Here is a 20,491-nt window from a genome sequence, read left to right as displayed (position 1 = left end):
TTTTCACACAAGTTGTATGAGTAGTTTATATATATTCTATCAGTTCGTGCTATTTGCACCATATTTCTAACTGTAGCTTGTAATTTGTTCCACACATTTCAAATGTTTTATTCTTGTCACTTACCGTGAAACTTGAATAGAAAGAAGACCTCTCTCAAACATATGTTTACAAGTAACTGTGTAAATTTGGCTTCTATAAAATAAACCACTTTTGTGTTCTTCATATGGTTTTATTCTCAGCTGGAAGCTGACACAAGAAATTATGATTGACAGTGGTTTTGGGTGAACTTCTTAAGGTGTAAGGCTGAGTTTGGAGACCCGATATCTCCAAAACAAGTGACTACTATATGAGTGAGAACATGGTTTGTTGGGGCTGCTGCTCTGAAAGTTGTTCTCTTGAGGGTATGGACAATTTTTAACAGATTACAGAGTTATTTCTTATAGTAAATGCTGTACCTCAGAAATATATTTTATAATTTAATCACTCGGTTGAGCCAGTCAGTTTTCTACTGAAGGATTTTTCACCTGTTTATGGAAGTGATTCTTTTGATATTTTTTTACTCTGGATTTTTCTGTTGTGAAAGTATCTGTTATTCATAATACTCCTTTAAACAGATTTTTTTTTTTACAGAAGAAGGCAAAATATGTGCTAGGTGAATAAATATTATGGGACCTGTTGGGTGAGATTTTGGTGAGAAAATTCAAGGTGTTTTCTAAAACAATAGCTTTTGCATGAATGCTTAGGGATGACTTGTTCCTACATCTGTAAACCACAAATTGCTACTGGTCATTTTTTTGTTGGCAAATATTATGAGGTTGTAGCACTGACTGGATTCCTCAGTAGCTGATCCAGAGGAGATGTTAAAAATAATTTTCTCTAATAAAATTATTTTCTGAAACACTCTCTCACCAATGCAATGAACATGTGATTTAAGCACAAAAATGTGTACTTCTGAATGTACTAACAACAAAACTGCTAGTTTTGGAAAAACACTTTTAGTAGATCCACTCCTGTAAAATCTGTACCTTTCCTATGGAAAAAAAAAAATCCTTTTTAGCAGTTTAGAAGAAGGCACATTGTAAATGAAACATCAGAGATAAATCACTCTTGCTGCAGTGTGTTTTAATGTATCTGCTTCATTGCCACTTAGTATCTTGTACTCAGTTTCACTACAGAAAAAGCAGGAAATCTTGAGCATGAGAATCACATTTTTTTGTTTCAATCTTTTATTATTCATGAATGACAGGGAAATCCAGTTTTGTTATAGTTACCCCATCTTATATTAGAGATATGACTTTCATTGAACAAAGCTCTTTCTTTAACTTACATATTCATTTAATTATTTTGCATCATTATATTGTCTTCAAACTTTTGGGAGGCTGCATAATATTTTTTTTGGTCATCTTTTCAAAGCCTCCTCATTTTACATCCGTACAAAATATACTAACTGGGAACTAGGAAGTTGCTATTAAAGATCAGCAGGACATTTTTCACTTTGTGGAGAGGAAGAGTCTGAAAATGGGCTGATTAGAATGATTGTCCCCAGCAGCTTGGGACTGCTCTGCAATGCACCCATGATCCTGTTTCCCTGATTGTCTGTAGTATGAATTCTGCTGGATCGCAGCATGTATTGCTTCTTGCTCACTCACCCAGCTTTTCCTTGGGCAAACCAGGATGCATAAGGGAATGTTGTGCAGTTGGTCTCTTCCTGATGCTGCATTCAGTGTAGGCCCAGACTTAGGACATCCATCTTTTTAATAATGGTGTGAGAGTGGAACAATGAAATGAGAACTCCCCAGGTTTCAGGGAATGAGGAAAAAATTACTTGAAAAGTTCAGAATCTGTAATTTGAAAATGGGAATTTTCTGGGTCTCTGATATACAAAAATAAACATGAAATAAAGTTAAAAGATTAAAAATAATTTGAATAAAACCATTTCTCTTTCTACAAAGTGATTAAGTTCCTTTAAGTTAAGAGAAGGTGTACAATTGTTGATTAGTTCTCTAGTTGTGTATACTGAATGTTAAGGAAGTGACTTTCAATAATGGCAGGATGTCTAGCTTAGCAAAGTGTAAAAATGATGCAGCAGGTGCTTTTAAGAAAAAAAAAGGTTGGAACCAGATGTTTGCTTTACAACAGAGGAAGAAAATCCAGAGGAAAAGATAAAATCAGAGGAAAAGATAAAATTCCTAAGTTTTTATCTTAGAGTTCACATTAAAAATATTTCTGACTTGTCTTTATTTATAGGGTCTTAAAAATTCTCTTACAGTGCCCTGTTCAAGTAGAGACAGGCCTTTATGGAGATCATCAAGAAAAAGGATCCTGGAAAAACAGAAGAGGAGACTACCAGGATCTAAATTGTTTACCTTACAGAGTGCTGACAGGAGCACGACCTAAAACTGATGTAAGTAGCTACAGCGTTATCTGACTCACAGGTTCAGTAACCTCAAAATTTACACAGTGTCATTAAAATTGTCTGTGCATTTCTTCAAAATAATTTGTTCCACACACATCAAATGTTTGATTCATGCAAATATTGCACTGCATGGAGCAGTTTGGTTTGCAAAGCAGGTAAGATAAAAGTTAAGTTGAACTTCAGTTAATGAGGCTCCAGGGTTGTGGGGTTCATCTAATCTGATTTTAGACCACTGATGAAAACTTCTGTATCTGAACTAGTCACTTGGATCACCTTCATAGTCAAGGAAAGAAACAGGCACTTCCAAAGAGTAATTCATCTGCAGGTAAGATGTGATGGATTCTAGGCATCAGAGCAACTACCACAGCTTTTTCTTCATGGCTTGTTTTAGAAGTACTCCCTTAGGATTTTTTAGCTTGGCAGCTGGCTATGCCCAATTCATGGTGAATTCCACACTGAATTCTCTTCAAGCCTGAGTGCTCAGCTCTGGAATTTTAGTTAAATCCTATTTCTAACCAATAATAGAAATATTGGTTTTTTTTTTTTTTTTTTGCAAGGTGATGGCTGTAGCCTGCAATCAATCAAAATCCATCAGAAGGTTTTCTCAAAAGGCTTTGATTTACTTTCCCAATAGCTAAATGTAAGCTACTTTAGGGTCAATGTTTTCATTTGGAAATGTAGATAGTTTCTGTCTCCCTTTTTTAAATTACTTGTGTGCCAGCAGTACTTGTGATCATCATACAACATAAAAAGCAGCTGCGCTGGATTGAATCAAAAGTACTTATAGCCCTGTGTCCTTTCTTTGTCAGAGGGCAGCGTTGAATGTTCAGCAAAGAAGTGTAAGGACATAATAAGCAGTTAGTAGGCCATCTCTACTTCCTTTGAGGTATTTATCATGCAGGCACATTGAAGACAGACACTATATTGCATTTTTGTAATTTATAGCCCCTAAGAGTCTTTTTCAACTCCAGTTGTGCCTTTTGTATGCATTTGAATTCATTTGTTCTTTTGATATTTGGTGTCTTGTAGCAATGATTTCCAAAGTTCAGTTGTGGAGTAGGTGATGCAACATCTTTTTCTTCTTGTGAATTTGTTACTGAGTTATTATTTTGGCTGTAATTCTTGTACTGGAAAAAACTGAATCTCAGGCATCTTGTAGGAATACCTGAGGCTGGTTTTATTGTTTGTTTGGTTTTTTTTCCTCCAGCAAGTGACTGTATTTATTATTGATTTACATTTTTTCTGCTTATTTTACAACCATTCAACAGCATGAAGTCCTCTTGAAGCAATATGCAGTCAGTATTTGTTTTTATTAACCTCTGTAGTTTAATATTATCAGAAAACTGTCGCCTTTTATTCGTCTATTTTCCAATTCATTTGTGAGTGTACTGAAAACATATCAATGAGACTGTCAGCTAATATCCATCCACTGTAAAAGAAAATAATCAATTACTCTTAACCTTCTTTTTTCACTTCTAGTTAGCAATGAAAATCCATTTTTATTTCTTGACTTTTTTTTTTGTAGTTCCTCCTTCACAGCATAGTTTGAGTTTGATGGTCGACTTCATCGGAAGCTTTTTGAAATGGAAGTGTAGCAGTCAAATTGCCTGTATCTGCATGATCATTCAAAGAAGTTGGCCTCCAAAATCCCAGTTATTCTCACCCATTATCCTGTGTTACTGTCCACGTGTTCTTAAGCATACTTTCTGTCAATTTTCTGCCATGCATATCAGTTCTACTAGCATCTCTTCCACAAATTACCTCAGAGGCATTTTCAGACATTGTCATCACATTTCCCACCCTCTTTTCCTCCTATCCCTAAGCCAATAGGTGTTAGCAGTAATTACACATTGAGCCAATATCTCAGCAGTTCTCTTTCCCCAAACGAGGTGCTTATTTTAAGTTATCTGTGCAATTTGGATTAAAGAAAAATCTATTACATATTAAAGATATCTTGAACCCTGTCATATTCATCTACCAAAGAATGATATGCATACCACCATAAAAATTCTCTATTTCAGTAAATGAACCTACTTCTGTGCACTGAAAAGGAAGTTTGAAGGTTGGCTCCACTTGCTTGCTAATTGAAAACATTATTGTCTTCCCACTAGCTATTTCCTTTCTTTGGATAATAGGTTTGCTATTTTCCATTTCTGCAAAAGCTTGAACGTTTGTTCTGATTTTTTGCTTGTTCTAGTTGGAATAGATAACAGAATTAATTAAAAAGAAACTTGCCAACTTTATTTGTTTTTTACCTTGGCTAAATGTTCAGGCATGTACAAGTATCACAGCTTAGCTGCCTTCCCACTAGTACTGTGCAAATATTTTCAAAGTGGTGTTGCAGTAATACTGTTGTTTGGCTCCTGATGTGTGGGAGGAAAGGCAGAGGAAGTAAGTTTTGGGGTTTTTCTTTTCTGAAGTCTGGGGTTTTTTTATTTTTTGTTGAAAATCAGGACATACTAGCATGATAAAAAGCAGTTTTGCGAATCCTCATCAGTACAGTCCGTGCATCATATCAATCATTTTTGTATACTGGAGTAAGAGCAGAGTAATGCAGAAAGTACAAATGTTTCTTAGGGCACAAGAGAGTGTAGAAAACTACTGAAGGCCAGAATTTCTTGAGAAATTAGTGAGTTGCTTTTTTATTGCACAATGTTTAAATTAGGAATAAATATTGAAACTGGTGTTTGCAAATGTCATTCAGGAGAGCTGATCGTTTTACTTCCTTCAAAGTCCTGCTTTTGGTGCTCTTTTTCATGCTAATTCAAATAATGCTATGTCTAGCTCCAGGCATGCAGTCTGTATTAGTCTGTCATATCTCTCCAATACACAGATTTTCAGTGCATATTCCTTAGATACAGACTTTTCCATATTTTTTTAAAAGGGTATACTGAAGTTGCTTTCATTATAGTAAATGGGGGGGGGACAAAATAATTCCTTCTATGTCACACCCAGGCTGCATCTGTTTAACTCCCATGATCCAGATTTATCTCTGTGTTACTCCCAAGTTATAATACATAACTTGGGAGTAACACAGAGATAAATCAGACCTCTTGTATCTTGATGATCCAGATTTTTTTTTCTCTTCCAATTTTTTGTGAGTCAGAAGGTCCAAAAGAACTTACCTGTCTGCACTCCCCAGGAGCTCATATACCCAAGAGATTTAAAGAAACAAATACCCCATAAATTATTGAGATTAGCAAATATAACAGAGACCAGTTCTAGAAATAGCAGAGATGCTTCAATTCAGGAATGATATGCAGAGATTAGGCAGGACACAGTTGCTCAGTTCTCAATAGAAGGCAGTGATGTTAGCTGCACACTTTTCATGCATACCAACTAGTCCAAGAGCCTAAATGGGACAATGATGTGTTCTTTGGCAAACTTGTCACAGTAGGTATGCTGTTTGTATGTCAGTTTCTATGACTTGCACCTCTTATGATATTTTGGTGGAATAAAAAAGCAAATAATGGGGTTAGAGCTGATAGTTCCTGCCCTTCCTTCCCCCTGCCAGGGCTGCTTCGCTGAAACTTTCTTTTAGAGGTGCTGCTGGAAATATGTACCTGGCAGGGAAGCCAGGTGCTTGAGAGACAAACAGCAAAGTTTTACCTGACAATTGCTGTCATTTGTAAATCCATGTCTACATTATTGAGTTTCCATTATTGGAGAGGAAAAAGCCCATCTACAGCAAGATACACCTTGCCTTGAAGTAGTTGCCTGAATGGAGGTCTCTCGTTGACCTGCTTTGTGCCCTCAAAGTGCTGATGTTGCTTGGTCAAGTATTTGAAGAAGTGACTGCCCAAGAAATTAGTGCTTAGAGCTGGGTAAGATAAATCCCTCCCAGGGCATATAAATTACACTTTGGCTTTTAATGGGCAGTGCCTGCCTCTCTGTGCTCTGAGCAGAAAAACTTTGATAGTCTGACTTAGTAGTCTAATGGGGAGTGTGAAAAACCCACCAGTAAACACCCACTAGCTCATGCAGGTAACACAGTATGCTCTGCCCTCTGCAGTCTATGACCAAGCAAGAAAATAAAACTTTATGTATTGGTAAAAAGAGTTTTTTCCTTTATCTGTTTTAAGTTTACACTTTTGTTTTCTTTTTAAGTAGAGTTGAAGAGTGCAGTTTTGATTTCTGTGGGTTTAATTTGACAAATGGCTTGAACATATTAAATCCATAGGGCTAAAATTAAGTATTTTATAGTTTTGAGACTTGTTTTAGCCTGGATTTTCAGTCTGATTCACTGCTCAGACTTGACTATGCAGGCTGGTGCAAGAAAGGGTCAGAGTGGCTGGAGATGAGGCAGGGCAAATTGCTTCTTTCACATCAGTGCCAGCTTCTGGAAGTTTAAACTGTTAGTGAACTATAGTTTATCTATACTAAGCCACTTGAATCAGAAAATGAGGAGCAAAACTGTCTTGTAACCTACACTGAAGAGTTTATGATTCCTGTAGGATTTTTTTTTTTTCCTGAGAAATACCAGTTGATGCTATAAATAGTGTTTCACAGTTTAGGTCAGAGGTTCCAGAAATGTCTGATATCTTCTGACATTGTTTAGAAACATAAAAATAATAAGGCAGTAATCTATTACTATTATCTCTCTGTAGTAAGTGTAATGCTTTTCTGACCCTCTGATCATGTTTGAGGCAGAGAAATTAAAAAATAAAAACAGCTGAAGCAAAGTCAGCATCATTATGTTTCTTGTGCACTCCTTGTTCAATATTTCTGGCCTGGCACCACCAGGGATCAGAGGTGATTCCATTAGTGAGCATGTGTGACAAGCCTTTTATCAGATAGCTGCCAACATGCAGGGCAGAAAAGGTTATCATGCAGCAACTCATAACAGTTTTTACTTTCACTAGCACTCTTTGGAATTTTGAGGATCTTAAGCCATTTACAAGCCTTGAGATGATCCTTTATTTCTCCACAAAATATGTAAGCAGTCCAAATTTTACATCTGAGATTAAAAGTGCCTAAACCTGACTCCAGAATAAGTTTCACACACTGTCACTGCTGGATACAGTCATAAATTTATCACTTCATGGTAGAATTTATGGCAACAGTTACATCCCTTATCTCGTAGGGTGCGTTTCCCAAGGTGAAGATTAGGCAGATCATGCTTTACTCTGACCTTTCTCCCCACTGACAAAGATGATAGTAAAGCCCCAAGAAGACTTGTGCAATCTCTGGGCAAAGATTTCTTATGCCCATCCTGGGGCATAAGAAATCTTTGGGGCTACTTTGTATGACCCACAAAGTGCAAGAAGATGAAGTAAGAAGCCTAGAACCGAATGATGAAGACATGACATTCAATATAGATAGTTATCCTCAAAGATATCCTCTTTGTTTGAAGACACAATTATTTGGCCATGTTGGAGCTGAAGATTTCTATCTATGCTTCAACTAAATGCACTTGTAAAAGTAGCCACTCATGCAGAAGAGGTAGAGAAATTTTTGCAGAAATTAGGTTTTCACTTACTTTCTCAAAGTCTCAAAACCAGATGATTGGTTGCAACATGATCAAGAGCAGAATCTATATACAGTCTCTGGTTTTGCTTACCAGACCATCTTTCCTCATAGAGTGCTAACTCCAGTGTTCCCATTCTTGGAAAGACAAATTTCAGACTGTGTCCTTTAATCATGTGAATTGCTTTCCTCTTTAATGCTGCTAATAATTATGTCAGCAAAATAGCTCTCCAGTATAGATGCAGTAGCTTGAAACCTCCCCTTTGCAAAACCTTTTTTTTTTGTGTTCAGTACTTAATCTCACCAGTATCTCACTGGGATAGAGTCATGCTGAAGTAGTCAGGTAAAGTGAACCACTCCACTTCCAAGTCTACCCCATATGGTGGATTTTTGTGCCTCTGAGCAGGATGGCTGCCTCCCTGTTCTTCCCCTGCTCTGCCTGCACGGTGAGGACATTGAGACACCCTTCTTTCCCAGGAGCACTCTAGAATTGCAGACATTTTAGAGATGATCAAGTGCTCCTGGAAGACAGAATCTTCCATGCTTTAATACTAAGTAGTTTCTTGGTAGTAAAAGAATCCATTGCCCAGCAAGAGATTGTACTAACTCTAATGAAAATCAATAATAGGGAGTGAAGAGCAGATGCCTCCCTTCCTTCCTGAGAGCTGTATATTCCAATATCTATAATACTCCAGGATTTCTCATCTGCTTTGTTTCCAGTGCACTTGACAGCACTCTGGCCAAAGTGTGTTCCTAATATAAGAACCCGGCATAGCCCATTTCTTTTCCTTCTTGCCTTTATTCCCTCATCCCAACAGTCAGCTTCTTCTGTGGGGAAATTAGATGAAAAAAACCAACTTGTGGGTCAAGATAAAGGCACTTTAATAAAGCAAAAGAAAAGGTTGTGCATCCAGAAGCAAAAGGAAGCAAAATATTTATTCTCTCCTTCCCATTAGCAAACAATGTTCAGCCTAGGGAAGCAGGGGTTCAGGACACGTAATGGTTACTTTGAAAGACAGATGTCATAAATACAAAGGCCCTTTCCTGCTTCTTCCTTTTTTATCTGTAGCTTTTATTGCTGAGCAGGCATCATATGGTATGGAATATCCCTTCAGCAAGCCTGGGTCAGCTGTCCCAGCTGTGTCCCTTCTGAAGATCTTGTCTATCCCCAGCATACTGGCCTTTGAGAGTCAGGGGGCAAGGCTGGAGAGAGAGCCTTGGTGCTGTTCAAGGGCTGCTCAGCTGTGGCCAAAATACTGGCATGTTATCAACACCTTTCTAGCTACAAAGTGCAGCCCTATTGAGGGCTGATTTTGAGGAAATTAACTCCATCTCAGCCAGACCCAATACAATTTCATTTTTAAGTAATTGCTCAATACCATTTTTTTCTGACAAAGATGCTGTTCCCAGCTGAAGATGATAATCCTAATGTAGCTATGCAGCATTTAAAATGACTTCAAACTGCTATGGTTAAATCACTTGATCTATGAAAATATTTATTTAATTTAAAAGTATGTTAATGGTATCCTTTTAAAACATTTTGCATCAAATTCATTATTTTAATTTAGTTTTCATAAGGATTACCTGGAGGCTAGGGACATACTTTATGTATTTTATTTTTAAAACTCATTGAGTTATCTATGCAAGAAAGGAAAGAGCTGTCTTATTCATACAATGCCATTGAAAAATAATTGTAAAATTTTGTATTATTCTTTGATGTAGATGATAATTTATATTCTTTTTTTTTTTTTTTGTATACAGTATAAAGTAAAAGTGAAGTTTCCAACTGATTTTGGAGTAAAGTTCATTTAATGTAGTTCAAAAGGTGTATGAAGTCCAAATCTGTGTTGGGAGGAGGCTAGAATTGGTTCTTTTTATTGCTTGGCATTACATGGCTATTTATGTAGTTCAAACTGATAATGTCTGTTTATATTGCAAGAAAAGCTTTGAACAAGGGAGGAACCGCAGGAGCAGTTGGAAAATAGAGGTCACCCACCTCTGCAAGGGCAGCCAGCAGGTCCACCAGGGATGGCAGTAGCAGCAGAGCAGCTGGGCTTGGTGGTGATTTTGCCAAAATCCCATGAGCAGAGACTGCCAGCAAAATTTATTGAGTGAGCATTTTTCTGAGCCAGCCCAATCCCTTTCTCATTATAACTGTCCCAAACTCACACAGTGAGATTTGCCTTCTAGATCCAGCTGTAGTGACAAAATAAGAGTTGCAGGCTGGCATTGATTAATTAGAATATACATCCCAAATGAATCCTATGTGTGCTATTTGACTTTTATAGACATTTTTACCATATGTAAATTTAAATATTCTAGAATGATATTTTTTTGTTATGTTAATTTTTAGATCTTCTGACTGAATTATTTTGCAGAAACACTTTAGTGTTTTATTTCTGTTAACACTGACTGTTTGCAGGAACACAATTTCATTTCATCATAGTACAGTCTTGCTAAAAATAAACAATAAATTTGCTGACTTACGTTTCAGTGTTAACACACAACCTCAGAAATGCATTGCTCTTCAAGACAAACTGATATGTCCTGACTCTTTGTCCATAGAGATGAAATTCAAGTTGTCAAAATAAGAATCTCTATACATGCATAACGAGAGGTGATTGGGAACCATACCAGTAAATTATACCAGTAAATATACCAAGTAAATATACCAGTAAATTATACCAGTAAATATACCATACCAGTAAATTATACCAAGCCTATGCAAATATCAAGAGAGAGAACCTTACTTCCATGCAGCTAACTTAGTACTGTGAAGGGCAAAAGAGAAAGAATTTCCCTCTCTTTTCTTTTCATGTTTTTTTTGGCGCATGCTTTGCATGCAACACATGGTTTGTATAACTGGGTGACAGTACAATTTTCTACTGTGTTTTATAGCCCTCTGTGTTTTATAGAGGAAAGAACAGATGATAGAGTATGCCAGCTCCCATGGATGAGAGTGGCAGGAATGTGCTGTGCTGGGTTCAACCCTACGAGGCTGTCACTTGTATTGTTGCTTGTGGGATTGGTTAAGCGCAGTTTTCTTCAGGGAAATGTGTACAATCATACCTTACCTGTCTGCCCATCCGGTCAGGAGTTTGCATTTTCTTTTTTCTGCCCCTGTGGTATATTTGTTACAACAACATAAAAACAAAAAAAAACAAACCAAAAAAAAAAAAAAAAAAAAAAGAAAAAATGAATTAGTGTATTCTATGCTATGGTGTTATCATAATGCCTCTTTTACAGTAGCTATTACTCATTTTCTTCATTTTGGCCTCTGTTTTAGTACTTCTGTAATTTTTATTCTGGCAGGGTTTTCCTGGCTATTTCACATGTGGATCAGACAGTGCATGAGACGGAGCCTTTGACTTTTACAACTGTTGTTCACAGCAAGAGCAAAGCAAAGGGATTCAAATATTACCAGAGATGTATAATTAAAAATGTGTCCTGCCTGTGCTGACAAAGTGCTTCTGTGGCATTTCAGAGCTTGAGCAGAGTCAGACCCCTGGTCCCACTTAAGCAGTGGTGCAAAGGTCTCTCATAATACCAGCCTCTGGCTCTTTGTACTCTGGAGAGCCTGTGGGCTGCTCATGCCTGTTTCCCACGCTGGGGAAGAAGGAGCTTCCATCTATAACACACCAGAGACAGAGGCCGGCACAATGCACAGGGAAAGCATTTTTTATGCAAATGAATGGAGCAAATTGTGCATCCCATCTCTCTAACAGAGATAATCCCTCTCAAGGTACAACTTTTTCTTGTGCTTCTACTGGGAGGAGGCAGCTTTGCCTAACTGCCGCCCCCTTGTCCTAGGGTGTATGTAGCCATTTGTGAAAGGATGTGCACTTACACAAGGCAATTAAAACTTCTGAAAAATTATTTGGTGACATTTTCTGTCTTGCTATCACTCATAGGGCCTTTTTTTTGTGAATTCCCAGAACTAAACACGGAGTGATAAAGTAGTGATTTTAATTGATAGATGGAGCTTTCTGATAATCCAGTGTGGAAGAAAGGTCATGTGTTATCTAAAGCAGCCAAGTGTCATAATGATGACCTTTAAATCGGTATTGCAGGCATTGCATTAAAATTTACAGTGAGTAATCATTAACAAAACCAAAGTGCTCAGAAATAAAAGTGGCTGAAGCTTCTTTATTGCAAAATGTCCTAATAGAAATTTTCAGATGAACCAGTAAATTAAAGCTTGAGAACATTTTGCCTTAGCCAGAAGGCTGCAAATTGGGCTGAAAATTTTCAGAAGGACTTTCGTGTCTTAAAACTTGAGCTAACAAATTGGAGTTTCTATCTTGGACTGTGAGTTTGCACTGAAACAGAGTTAGCACAGCCTAAGAGAAGATCTGCAGCAACCTACAGTCTGAGAGACCTCAAGAGGGCTTTTAGGCTATTCCCCTTTACCACATTAGAATCACCTATACTTGTGTCACCCTGATGTAAGTTTTTCCAGTATCTTTTTTAAGACCCCCACTGACAGACTGTAAAGCCTGTTCAAATTCATTTCAGTACCCTACTGATGATTAGAACGTTTTACTATGCTTTCATAGTGTAAAATATCTTCTTATCTTCATCATCAGTATGCAGAACAAGTTATGTTCTTGTTCTTTGCCTTCTGCCTTCCCTCTGCAAGTCAATCTGGTTCATCTAGCTTTTTCTTGTAGGTCCTGGTTTCCAGACTCCCTGTTTCATCTAGTGTCTCAACCTGCACACTAAATATTAATTTGAGCATGTTCAGGGCTAGTTACATGTCTCACAAGTTCATCTGGAAAAAATACCAAAAAGACTTTTGGCAGTTGAGGCCATAGCAGAATCTTGGCTCTCTGAAATACCCTTGGGACTGGCAAGTTGCACAGACACTGAAATGTATGTTATCCTTCATGTTCACTTTTATCTTCCCTGCAATCATGGTTGCAAAAGTCACAATTCCATTAATGATATTAATTCCTGTAGCCTGTTTTTCCTTACTCCTAGAGTATCCTAAGAAACGTGTTTCATTTGTTTGTGTAAATTGACTAAAACTAATCCAAGGTCATGCCTACACTACAAAGAATGCCTGTACAGATAAATAGAAAATTCATCAAAACAGAGTTCCTGCCAGATTGGTTCCCAGGAGATCTGCAGCCTGATTCAGGTGAAAAGGGAGCCTTATTCTCCTTTAAGTTCCTAGGCTGAATGTCTCCTCACTCCCTTGACTAACTCCAGCACAGCAGGAAGCTCTGTTGATGGAAGGCGCATGGTACCCCAATGTACTTGGAATATCACACGGGCAGAGGAGGGTGGATGTGGACTGAGTGACAGAGATGATGAGAGGACTGAAGCAGGAAGGCTGGCAGGACCTCAGCAGGTGGCACTCTTCCCTCTGGATCAGTGTGGGGAGGGAGCTGCTCCCAGCAGTATGCAGCATCTCTCTGCTGACACACCAGCTCAGGATGCAGTGCGAAATCCAAAGCCTTGACCTCTTTGATCACTGGGGCTTTTTTATGGAGTCGTCCTTGATTCATGTATAAAAATAGTTTACTAAAGGTTCTTGAAATTTCAACTCAGATAATCTGCCTAATGAGATGTCTATCTATAGCCATGGCTCTGTAAATTATTCCTTGCTCCTTGCTCAGGCAGTGCAGTCCTAACACAACTGTGCTTTGATGTCAGACATCACTGTCTTTCTAGACAGCAGTGGTCCTGGACTGTACAGTTGGAGCATTTTGAGATGCAAATCCTCATATTCTTTCAGACTGTGTTCTGTGTTGTGCTGGCTTTTCAGCCAGTCAGTCAGTCTGTTTGCAGAGTGAATTTAGTGAGAGCTTAAACAACATAAGCTCGAAGTGTAACACGGTATGATTGTGCCCTTACTTCTTAATGAACTCTTTAAACAGGGAACCTGATCTGGGTGTCTTGTTCACCCTAGCCCTGTCCCTTGTAGCAATATAAAGAAAAAGAAATTTTGGCAATAAATGGTTATAATGAGTTTTAATCCCCAAGGTGTACCTGTACCAAAGCCTCAAGGATTTCTCGCCTGCTTTCTTTCAGTGTTGTTTTCTGACAGAATATCTGAAATTTCACCAAGGACTTGTATTTGAGTCTATGTATCACAACAGGAATTCAACCCAGGGTCGGGATTGTCTGATTCTTTGCTGACAGAGGCATGCAGAGTTGTTGACTTTGCTTAATTGAGGAGCCTTCCTTTGTTACGGTCTCTTCAGAAGTTTTGGGTAGTAGGCAGCTCTGTGTCAATTTATTGGCATTTCTCTCCTCAGGGTATATTTTTATTAAGTCATATCAGAAGAAGGACTTTTTCTACTAACCACTGTTTTTTTTGTATGCACCTCTTTGAGAGGGCTCCTTAAGACTCCTAAGCTTGAGTATACTTATGTTCTACTGGCTGGCCTGTTCTTTCTGAGAGAGACTGATTTTGATGCCTAACTGTCCAGCTGTGTATGCCTCTGTGATGTGGAGTTCCAGCTGCTGTGAACTGATTGAAGTACCATCAGCAAGAATAGCTTGTGCCTCTTGGGGAAACAAAAACATTTTTTGCTCCCCAGAGCCCTGGTTAGGCTGTCATACCTGTGGCTCCCTTCCTCTTCACTGGCATGTGTGTCACATACTTACTGTCCTCAAGCAATGCCATTGCATTCTCTTAGGATGTGGCAAGTAAGAGTATGGTGGGTTTTGTTGACTGTCTAACACAAAGTGCATTGGCAAAGTGTAATTTTTTTCCTGTTGTAGCTGTGTTGGAAGTTTGTGGCCAAGCTGCCCACCCAGTCACTGCCTATTGGACAAGAGTGATCTTTAGTGGGGAGTCTTAAAAAGGTGGTTGCAAAAGAAGTAATTCAGCCTTTCTCACAGTGGCTGAGGTGGTGGTGTCCAGGGAGTGTACATCCCTAGTTTTAGTGGGCTATTTGGGGCGTGCTGTCAAAGGAAGAATACTTCTGCTTTATTCATAGCAGGTATGAACATGGCATGATATTTTCTGAGAAATACATATAATATCCATTAAATATCTGTAATTCCCAGATCATTTGAGATACAGCCTGTAGTGGTTGAAATTCAAGATTAATTTTTTTCATCACATCAGACGTTCATGAGTGTCAACAATAGAGATGAATTCCAGGACTTAATGTGTGATCTCAGACTGTACTAAAAACCTGCAGGGAGGACTAGAGTAGGTCCAGATTCTCTGGACACAAAAGTCATCCAAGCCAATCTTGATATCAAACCACATGGGTAGGAAGTGCATGTGCATGGTAGACATTCTTATATCAAACAAGCCTGTGGAAGGGGTTTTTTATTTCCCTTAAGACATGTAATACTCTAGGATACTAAAAATTATGTTAAAAAGGTCCCCTCTAGCTCTTAAAGGAATTGCTGGTGTCAGACATTCTCCAGCTCTAAAGATCAAGTTCATTATGGGGTAAACAAAAATTATGTGGGAAACTAAAATTATGTACCATATGGCACATCTGAAATACTCAGTAATTTGGAGAGATGGTTTGCTCAAAACAAATTTTACAGCAAACCAAGCTGTAAATTTTCTATAGCTTTGAAAAATTACCATGAAAGAAAAAAGAGGGCAAAACACTGAAATTTATACCCTGTCCCACTTTTTGAATATAGGTTTGAATGATTGTATTCTTTTCATTTTACATAAGCAGACATGAGACCTTTTAAACTGTTAACCAATGTTGATTAGCATTTTTAGAGTAGAGACCTGAAAGCATTCTGTAGACGTGACTGAGTTCTTACCCGGTGTTTCCTGACAGGCATTTCTGTAACAATACATTTCATCTGATTCTGGAATGTTTGCATTCCCTGCTTGCTTTGTCAGGAGAAAGATAGCTACATGCAAAGAAGTGGATTGCAATATTTAAGTTTTCAGACCTAAGAAGGACACTATCTTCGTTTTGCAGCTGGAAGGCAGAAGGTCAGAATGGAAGTGATTGCCCAGCTTCCTCCATTAGGTCTCTCTCAGTACTGAAAGGATCAACCAGGTCTTCTGATCTTCGATACTGCACCATTAAGACAAGATTGTCTTTCCTCATCTGCCGGACTCTCTTGTGTACTCCCATCAACACTTGCTTTGCTTCTTCCTACCTTACCCAGAATATACAAAATACCATTATTTGGAATACTATTTTCTCCTTCAAACTTAAAATACAATAAGGTACATCTTGAACATTGCTGTCTGAGTCATTTGGGGTATTGTGATGCACATTAAAATCAGTGTAGTTGCACTTTTTAGTGAGTCAGCGTCCCAAGTACATGGTTGAAAGCCTCCCAGTTTATACTGTGTTCTGTCTGCTAAGGTTGCATTTGCAAAGCAAAGTCTTCTGGCAGCTAATATCCCTCACTCAGCTGTAGCACAGGGCTGAGGGTCTTAAGGGTAAGTGTTCCCCCAGTGTGACAGACAGGTACACAGTTGAGGTAGGCATTTCAACACAGCAGATCCTCGGTCATGCTGATTTCCAGTGTGTATTGTCTGGCAGTTGTCATTCATTGGAGCAGCAGGTCACCTCCTGGAATGGCCTGTTCTTTCTCTTTGGTTTTGGCTGGTGTTTTTTTTTTGTTTTGTTTTGTTTTTTGGGGAAAGAGGGTGGGGAAAGGGGGCAGTGTTTTGTTTTTATTGCTTGTTTTGTTATTTTCAGTCTTTAGGGTCTAAAAAAGGGAAAGTGCAAGCATAAATGAGGCTTCTGGGGCCCACACATTTAGTTGCATAGATCAGCCATCTGCTTTGCATGCTCTACCATCGCTTCTCGTTATGCAGTTATTATGGGAATATTTATTCTGTGAATGACTAGCTGTTTGCTCTTGATATGCTTCCATCTGCATATATATTTGTTAAACCACTCCCCATAGGCATATGAAAGTTTGGCTTTCCCTTTCAGATGACTATAATTATACAGTTAGATTTGCCATATCGTCAGCAGCATGCTCAGCTCCCACATCCACTGCAGGATGCACATGTGGAAGATGGACTGGCAAAAACAATTTGCACAACTCCACGAGTATGAAAAAGTTTCTCACAGTGGAGTTTTAGAGTGACAGCCAGTCAAGAGGGAGCCTGCGTAGGAATTTTGGAAGCCTTAGAGGTAACAATATGGTAAAAATAACTGGGGATGAGCCATAAACACATCTGGGTATAAATAGGGCAGTGGATTGCTAGGAATGATGAAGTGGCCCTGTCGGATGGTGTGTGCCCATACCTGGCAGATTTGCCTTCACTGAAGCTCCCAGTGAGCTTTGAGGGGAGCTAGGTGAGGAGAAGACCCCATATGGGCCTTCCTTCCGAGAGGATCTAGAACAAGACTGAGTTGCAGATAAGGCTGGGAAAGACAGGTTCTGATTCCTGAATTATTTAAGCTTTTCAGAGTTGTGCAGTTCATCCACCATGCATGCAGGAGAGGAAAAGCAACCATAGCAAAGATGGCTTGGGATTTAGGGCTTTGTTTGCTTGCTATCTGCTGGGGTTTTTTTGGTTTTCCTGCAGAAAATGACTCAAAATTACTAAATTGTTACTGTTTTCTCACTAACTCTGCTCCTGTGAAATTCTAACTGAATCCTAAGAGACAAGGCCAGATCCTCAGCAGTATCCATCACATTTGGCATATGGTACCACTTTTCTTGACTAGCTTGAACATCCAGAAATCATGTACTTTCGAAAATCAAGTATTCTCCTTGTCATGGTAATCAACTTGGTACCATTTTGTCTTAAAAAAACTTTATCCCAGGAGCATGGATGTTTTAAGTGCTTGCCAGAGACCCAGCTATCCCTGGGGAAATTATGTGTTCAGGCATATCTCACTTTAAATAATTTTTAAAATAAACACTTTGCTTTGTCTTGTGTATGAGTTATGACCATAATGACTTCTGGTTCTGAGTTTCCTTTCTCAGCATTTCCTCTCTCCAGACTTCTCCTGATGATAATGCTGATCAGTGTGGAAATGAGCCTATCTATTTACCTGACATTTTACCAATGTGCTGTTAGGCTGCTTTTTATATTGAAAACTATTAATGCCCTGAATCTCATATTGTGAAGATCAAAACTGACTCCTCAGCAAAGCATACAGTAAATCTCAGTTTCAGGGATGGATATAGCCAGGCAGTGGGCACTGGGCTTTTGGGGGAGGCACAGGTAAACCATAAGTCATAGTGGCTTACTGGAGGCAGTTCAGTCCCTGACTGTCCTTCAGCACAATGAGCTCCAGCAGACTTTGGCACAAAATTGCAAGCCCTTTGAAGAATGCAGCAGTTCTACTGATGACTGTGGTGAAGGCATGTATTTTCTCTGTTTAGCCCTACGTTATCCAAGGAACTCTTGATGAACTTTGCATAAACAAAAGATAGATCAGGGATTTTCAGACATAATGGTTTTTATTGTTGAAGACTCTCTTTTTTCTTGTTTTTTTACCTCCCAAGAAGACATTGGTTAGACTTGGTGGTTTATTTGTTCTGCTTGATTCGTGGCTTTTGAGTGAGTATTTTAATGTTACACAACATCCTATCATTAACTGCTTCTCTGAAGGTTCTCTTCAGGTGTTTTACAAATCATTGCTACATTATAGGCTCACTGTTGGGACCAATAATTTAAGACAAGTACTTGTAACTTGAAACTGCTCTGCACATAATGCAAAAGCAGGCAAAATTGTGGCTACTTGAATATTTGACAATAGTGTTGTCAACATTGTGTAAGAAGACATTGTGCTTGCTAATGAAGGCTTTAATTCTATTCCTGCAGATCCAGGGATACATTTATTCCCATGGAGCTTTGCAGGAGCCCTTTTACAGGAATTTCTTCAAGGCCTCAGAGCACCATGCCCAAGGGAAAGTTCAGCAGCATTGCAAGCACCTCGGCCATAGGTTCCCAACTTTTAGATAACTGATTTCTCACTAGAGTATATTGATAATGTACTGTGGCTTGTTTCATCTCTTCTCTAAAATCTTTCTCTGGTTTACTGTATGTCTTCTTTATAATTTTTCTTGTTCCATGACTGTCCTCACACATTCTGCATCCTTACTACTCCATTGCCAGCTTTGCTGACAGATCCAGGACTGAGAGTGAGGTTGAAAACTGCAGTTTATTTGGCTAACATCACCCAGAGACACTGGGGGTGTCTCTGCCCCATGCTCTCATGTGATTTTGATGTAGGAATATATAACACAGACATCCAAGATTGCTTCATAAGGATCCATATGGGTCTGAACTCTGTACTTCATCTGTGACATGGTCATAAATCACCACTCAGGTCCCTCATCCCTCAAAAAACTTAGGAGTCCTTCACATTTCCACTCCAGTACAAATTATTTCATAGATATAGAGTCAGTTTGTTCACCATGGAAAATAATTTCATTCTGATTAGTTAATGTGCTGCTTAAGAGAAATTAGAAATAATTGCAGAATAATCAGAAAGAACTTGCTGGCAGATGAAAAAGCTAATTTGTATGAAAATCAAGAGCAAAAATATTATTTAAGTAGGCTGTATTTTCTTTGGATACATGTACCTCAGCATAAGAATTTCATTTATAACACTTGATATAAATAGTGTGATAACACTTTACAGAACCTCAACTTATCAGGGGAATTCCAACTTCTTACAGAAACTGAAGCACACTGGTTGTCATGCCATCCTTGTAAATATTTTATGTTGGCTTAAGACTCAAGGGCAGATGTCTATTTTTTACTTAGTGTTTGTGAAGAATTATGAACCTAAAAAGCTTTTGTATAAGGCATTTAGCAGTAGCAAAGCCAGTTCAAAGCTGTCTCCAGAAACAGAAATTGCAGAGCACCTTTTTTGTTTGTTTTTATATTATACTTAATGTCTGGTGTACTTCTGTGGCAAATATGTCTGTAATAAATAGTTGTTCCAAATAACAACATACATTCAACAAAGTAGCTTGGAAGTCAGTATTCAGAAAGTGTAGCTTTCCTTTTCCCTGAAAGCAATTGCTTTGCATTGACATCTTCAGCAGTAAGTTGCTATTTGTACTCCTTTTTTTTTTTTTTTAGAGCTGCAGCCTAGTATTACCTGTCTGCTGAAATAATGAAATTCATAGACTGGCAGAGACAGTGCATCATGTATTGTCTGGTATCCCAACAAAATTTCCTGGATATCTACTGGTTTCTCAAATAAATTATATAAAACTTCTGTTTGGGTCCTAATCTGAAGTTCTTAAAACCACAAAAAATGTGTCATGTGCTCATGATTAAAGTGAGAAAGTTTAAGAGCTAAAGACTATTACTGTGCAGATTAGCAGAGTAAATGTTGAGCTGCCTGAGCCATATGGCCTGGCTCCTCAGCTGCATTCGTGTTTGCACACAAGACAGAGTGATTCATTCACACACGTACATTTACCCAGCATTAGTATTGATTTTAAAATTCAGATTTCAATAATTTCATGCTCTTTCTGTATCCCTGGCAGGCTCTGAAAGCCAGGCACATTACCAGTGTCCATGGCCATTCCTACATGTCAGCTCCTGCCTGTGTGAGTGCCGGGCTTGACTCGGTGCTGCTGAGAGAAGCCGGTGTGTGACATCAGTACTAATTAAGTTTGAATACAGAGCTATGTTTGAGAGCCAAAGGAAGTGCAGGAAGGAAGCTGAGTGTCAG

At 38.6% G+C, this 20,491-nt stretch overlaps 1 protein-coding gene across 1 annotated transcript in view; it reads left to right on the top strand.

The window, feature by feature from the left end:
- STARD13 (StAR related lipid transfer domain containing 13) overlaps positions 1-20,491 on the top strand; it is a 291,026-nt gene that overhangs the window by 76,268 nt on the left and 194,267 nt on the right. The window contains exon 5 of the mRNA XM_050969845.1: positions 2,271-2,405. Coding sequence (XP_050825802.1) covers positions 2,271-2,405 — 135 coding nt within the window. The remainder of the gene's footprint in view (positions 1-2,270; positions 2,406-20,491) is intronic.

Source organism: Serinus canaria, chromosome 1 (genome assembly GCF_022539315.1).
Source record: "Serinus canaria isolate serCan28SL12 chromosome 1, serCan2020, whole genome shotgun sequence".
Lineage (NCBI taxonomy): Eukaryota > Metazoa > Chordata > Aves > Passeriformes > Fringillidae > Serinus > Serinus canaria.
This window is presented reverse-complemented; position numbering and strand designations above follow the sequence as displayed.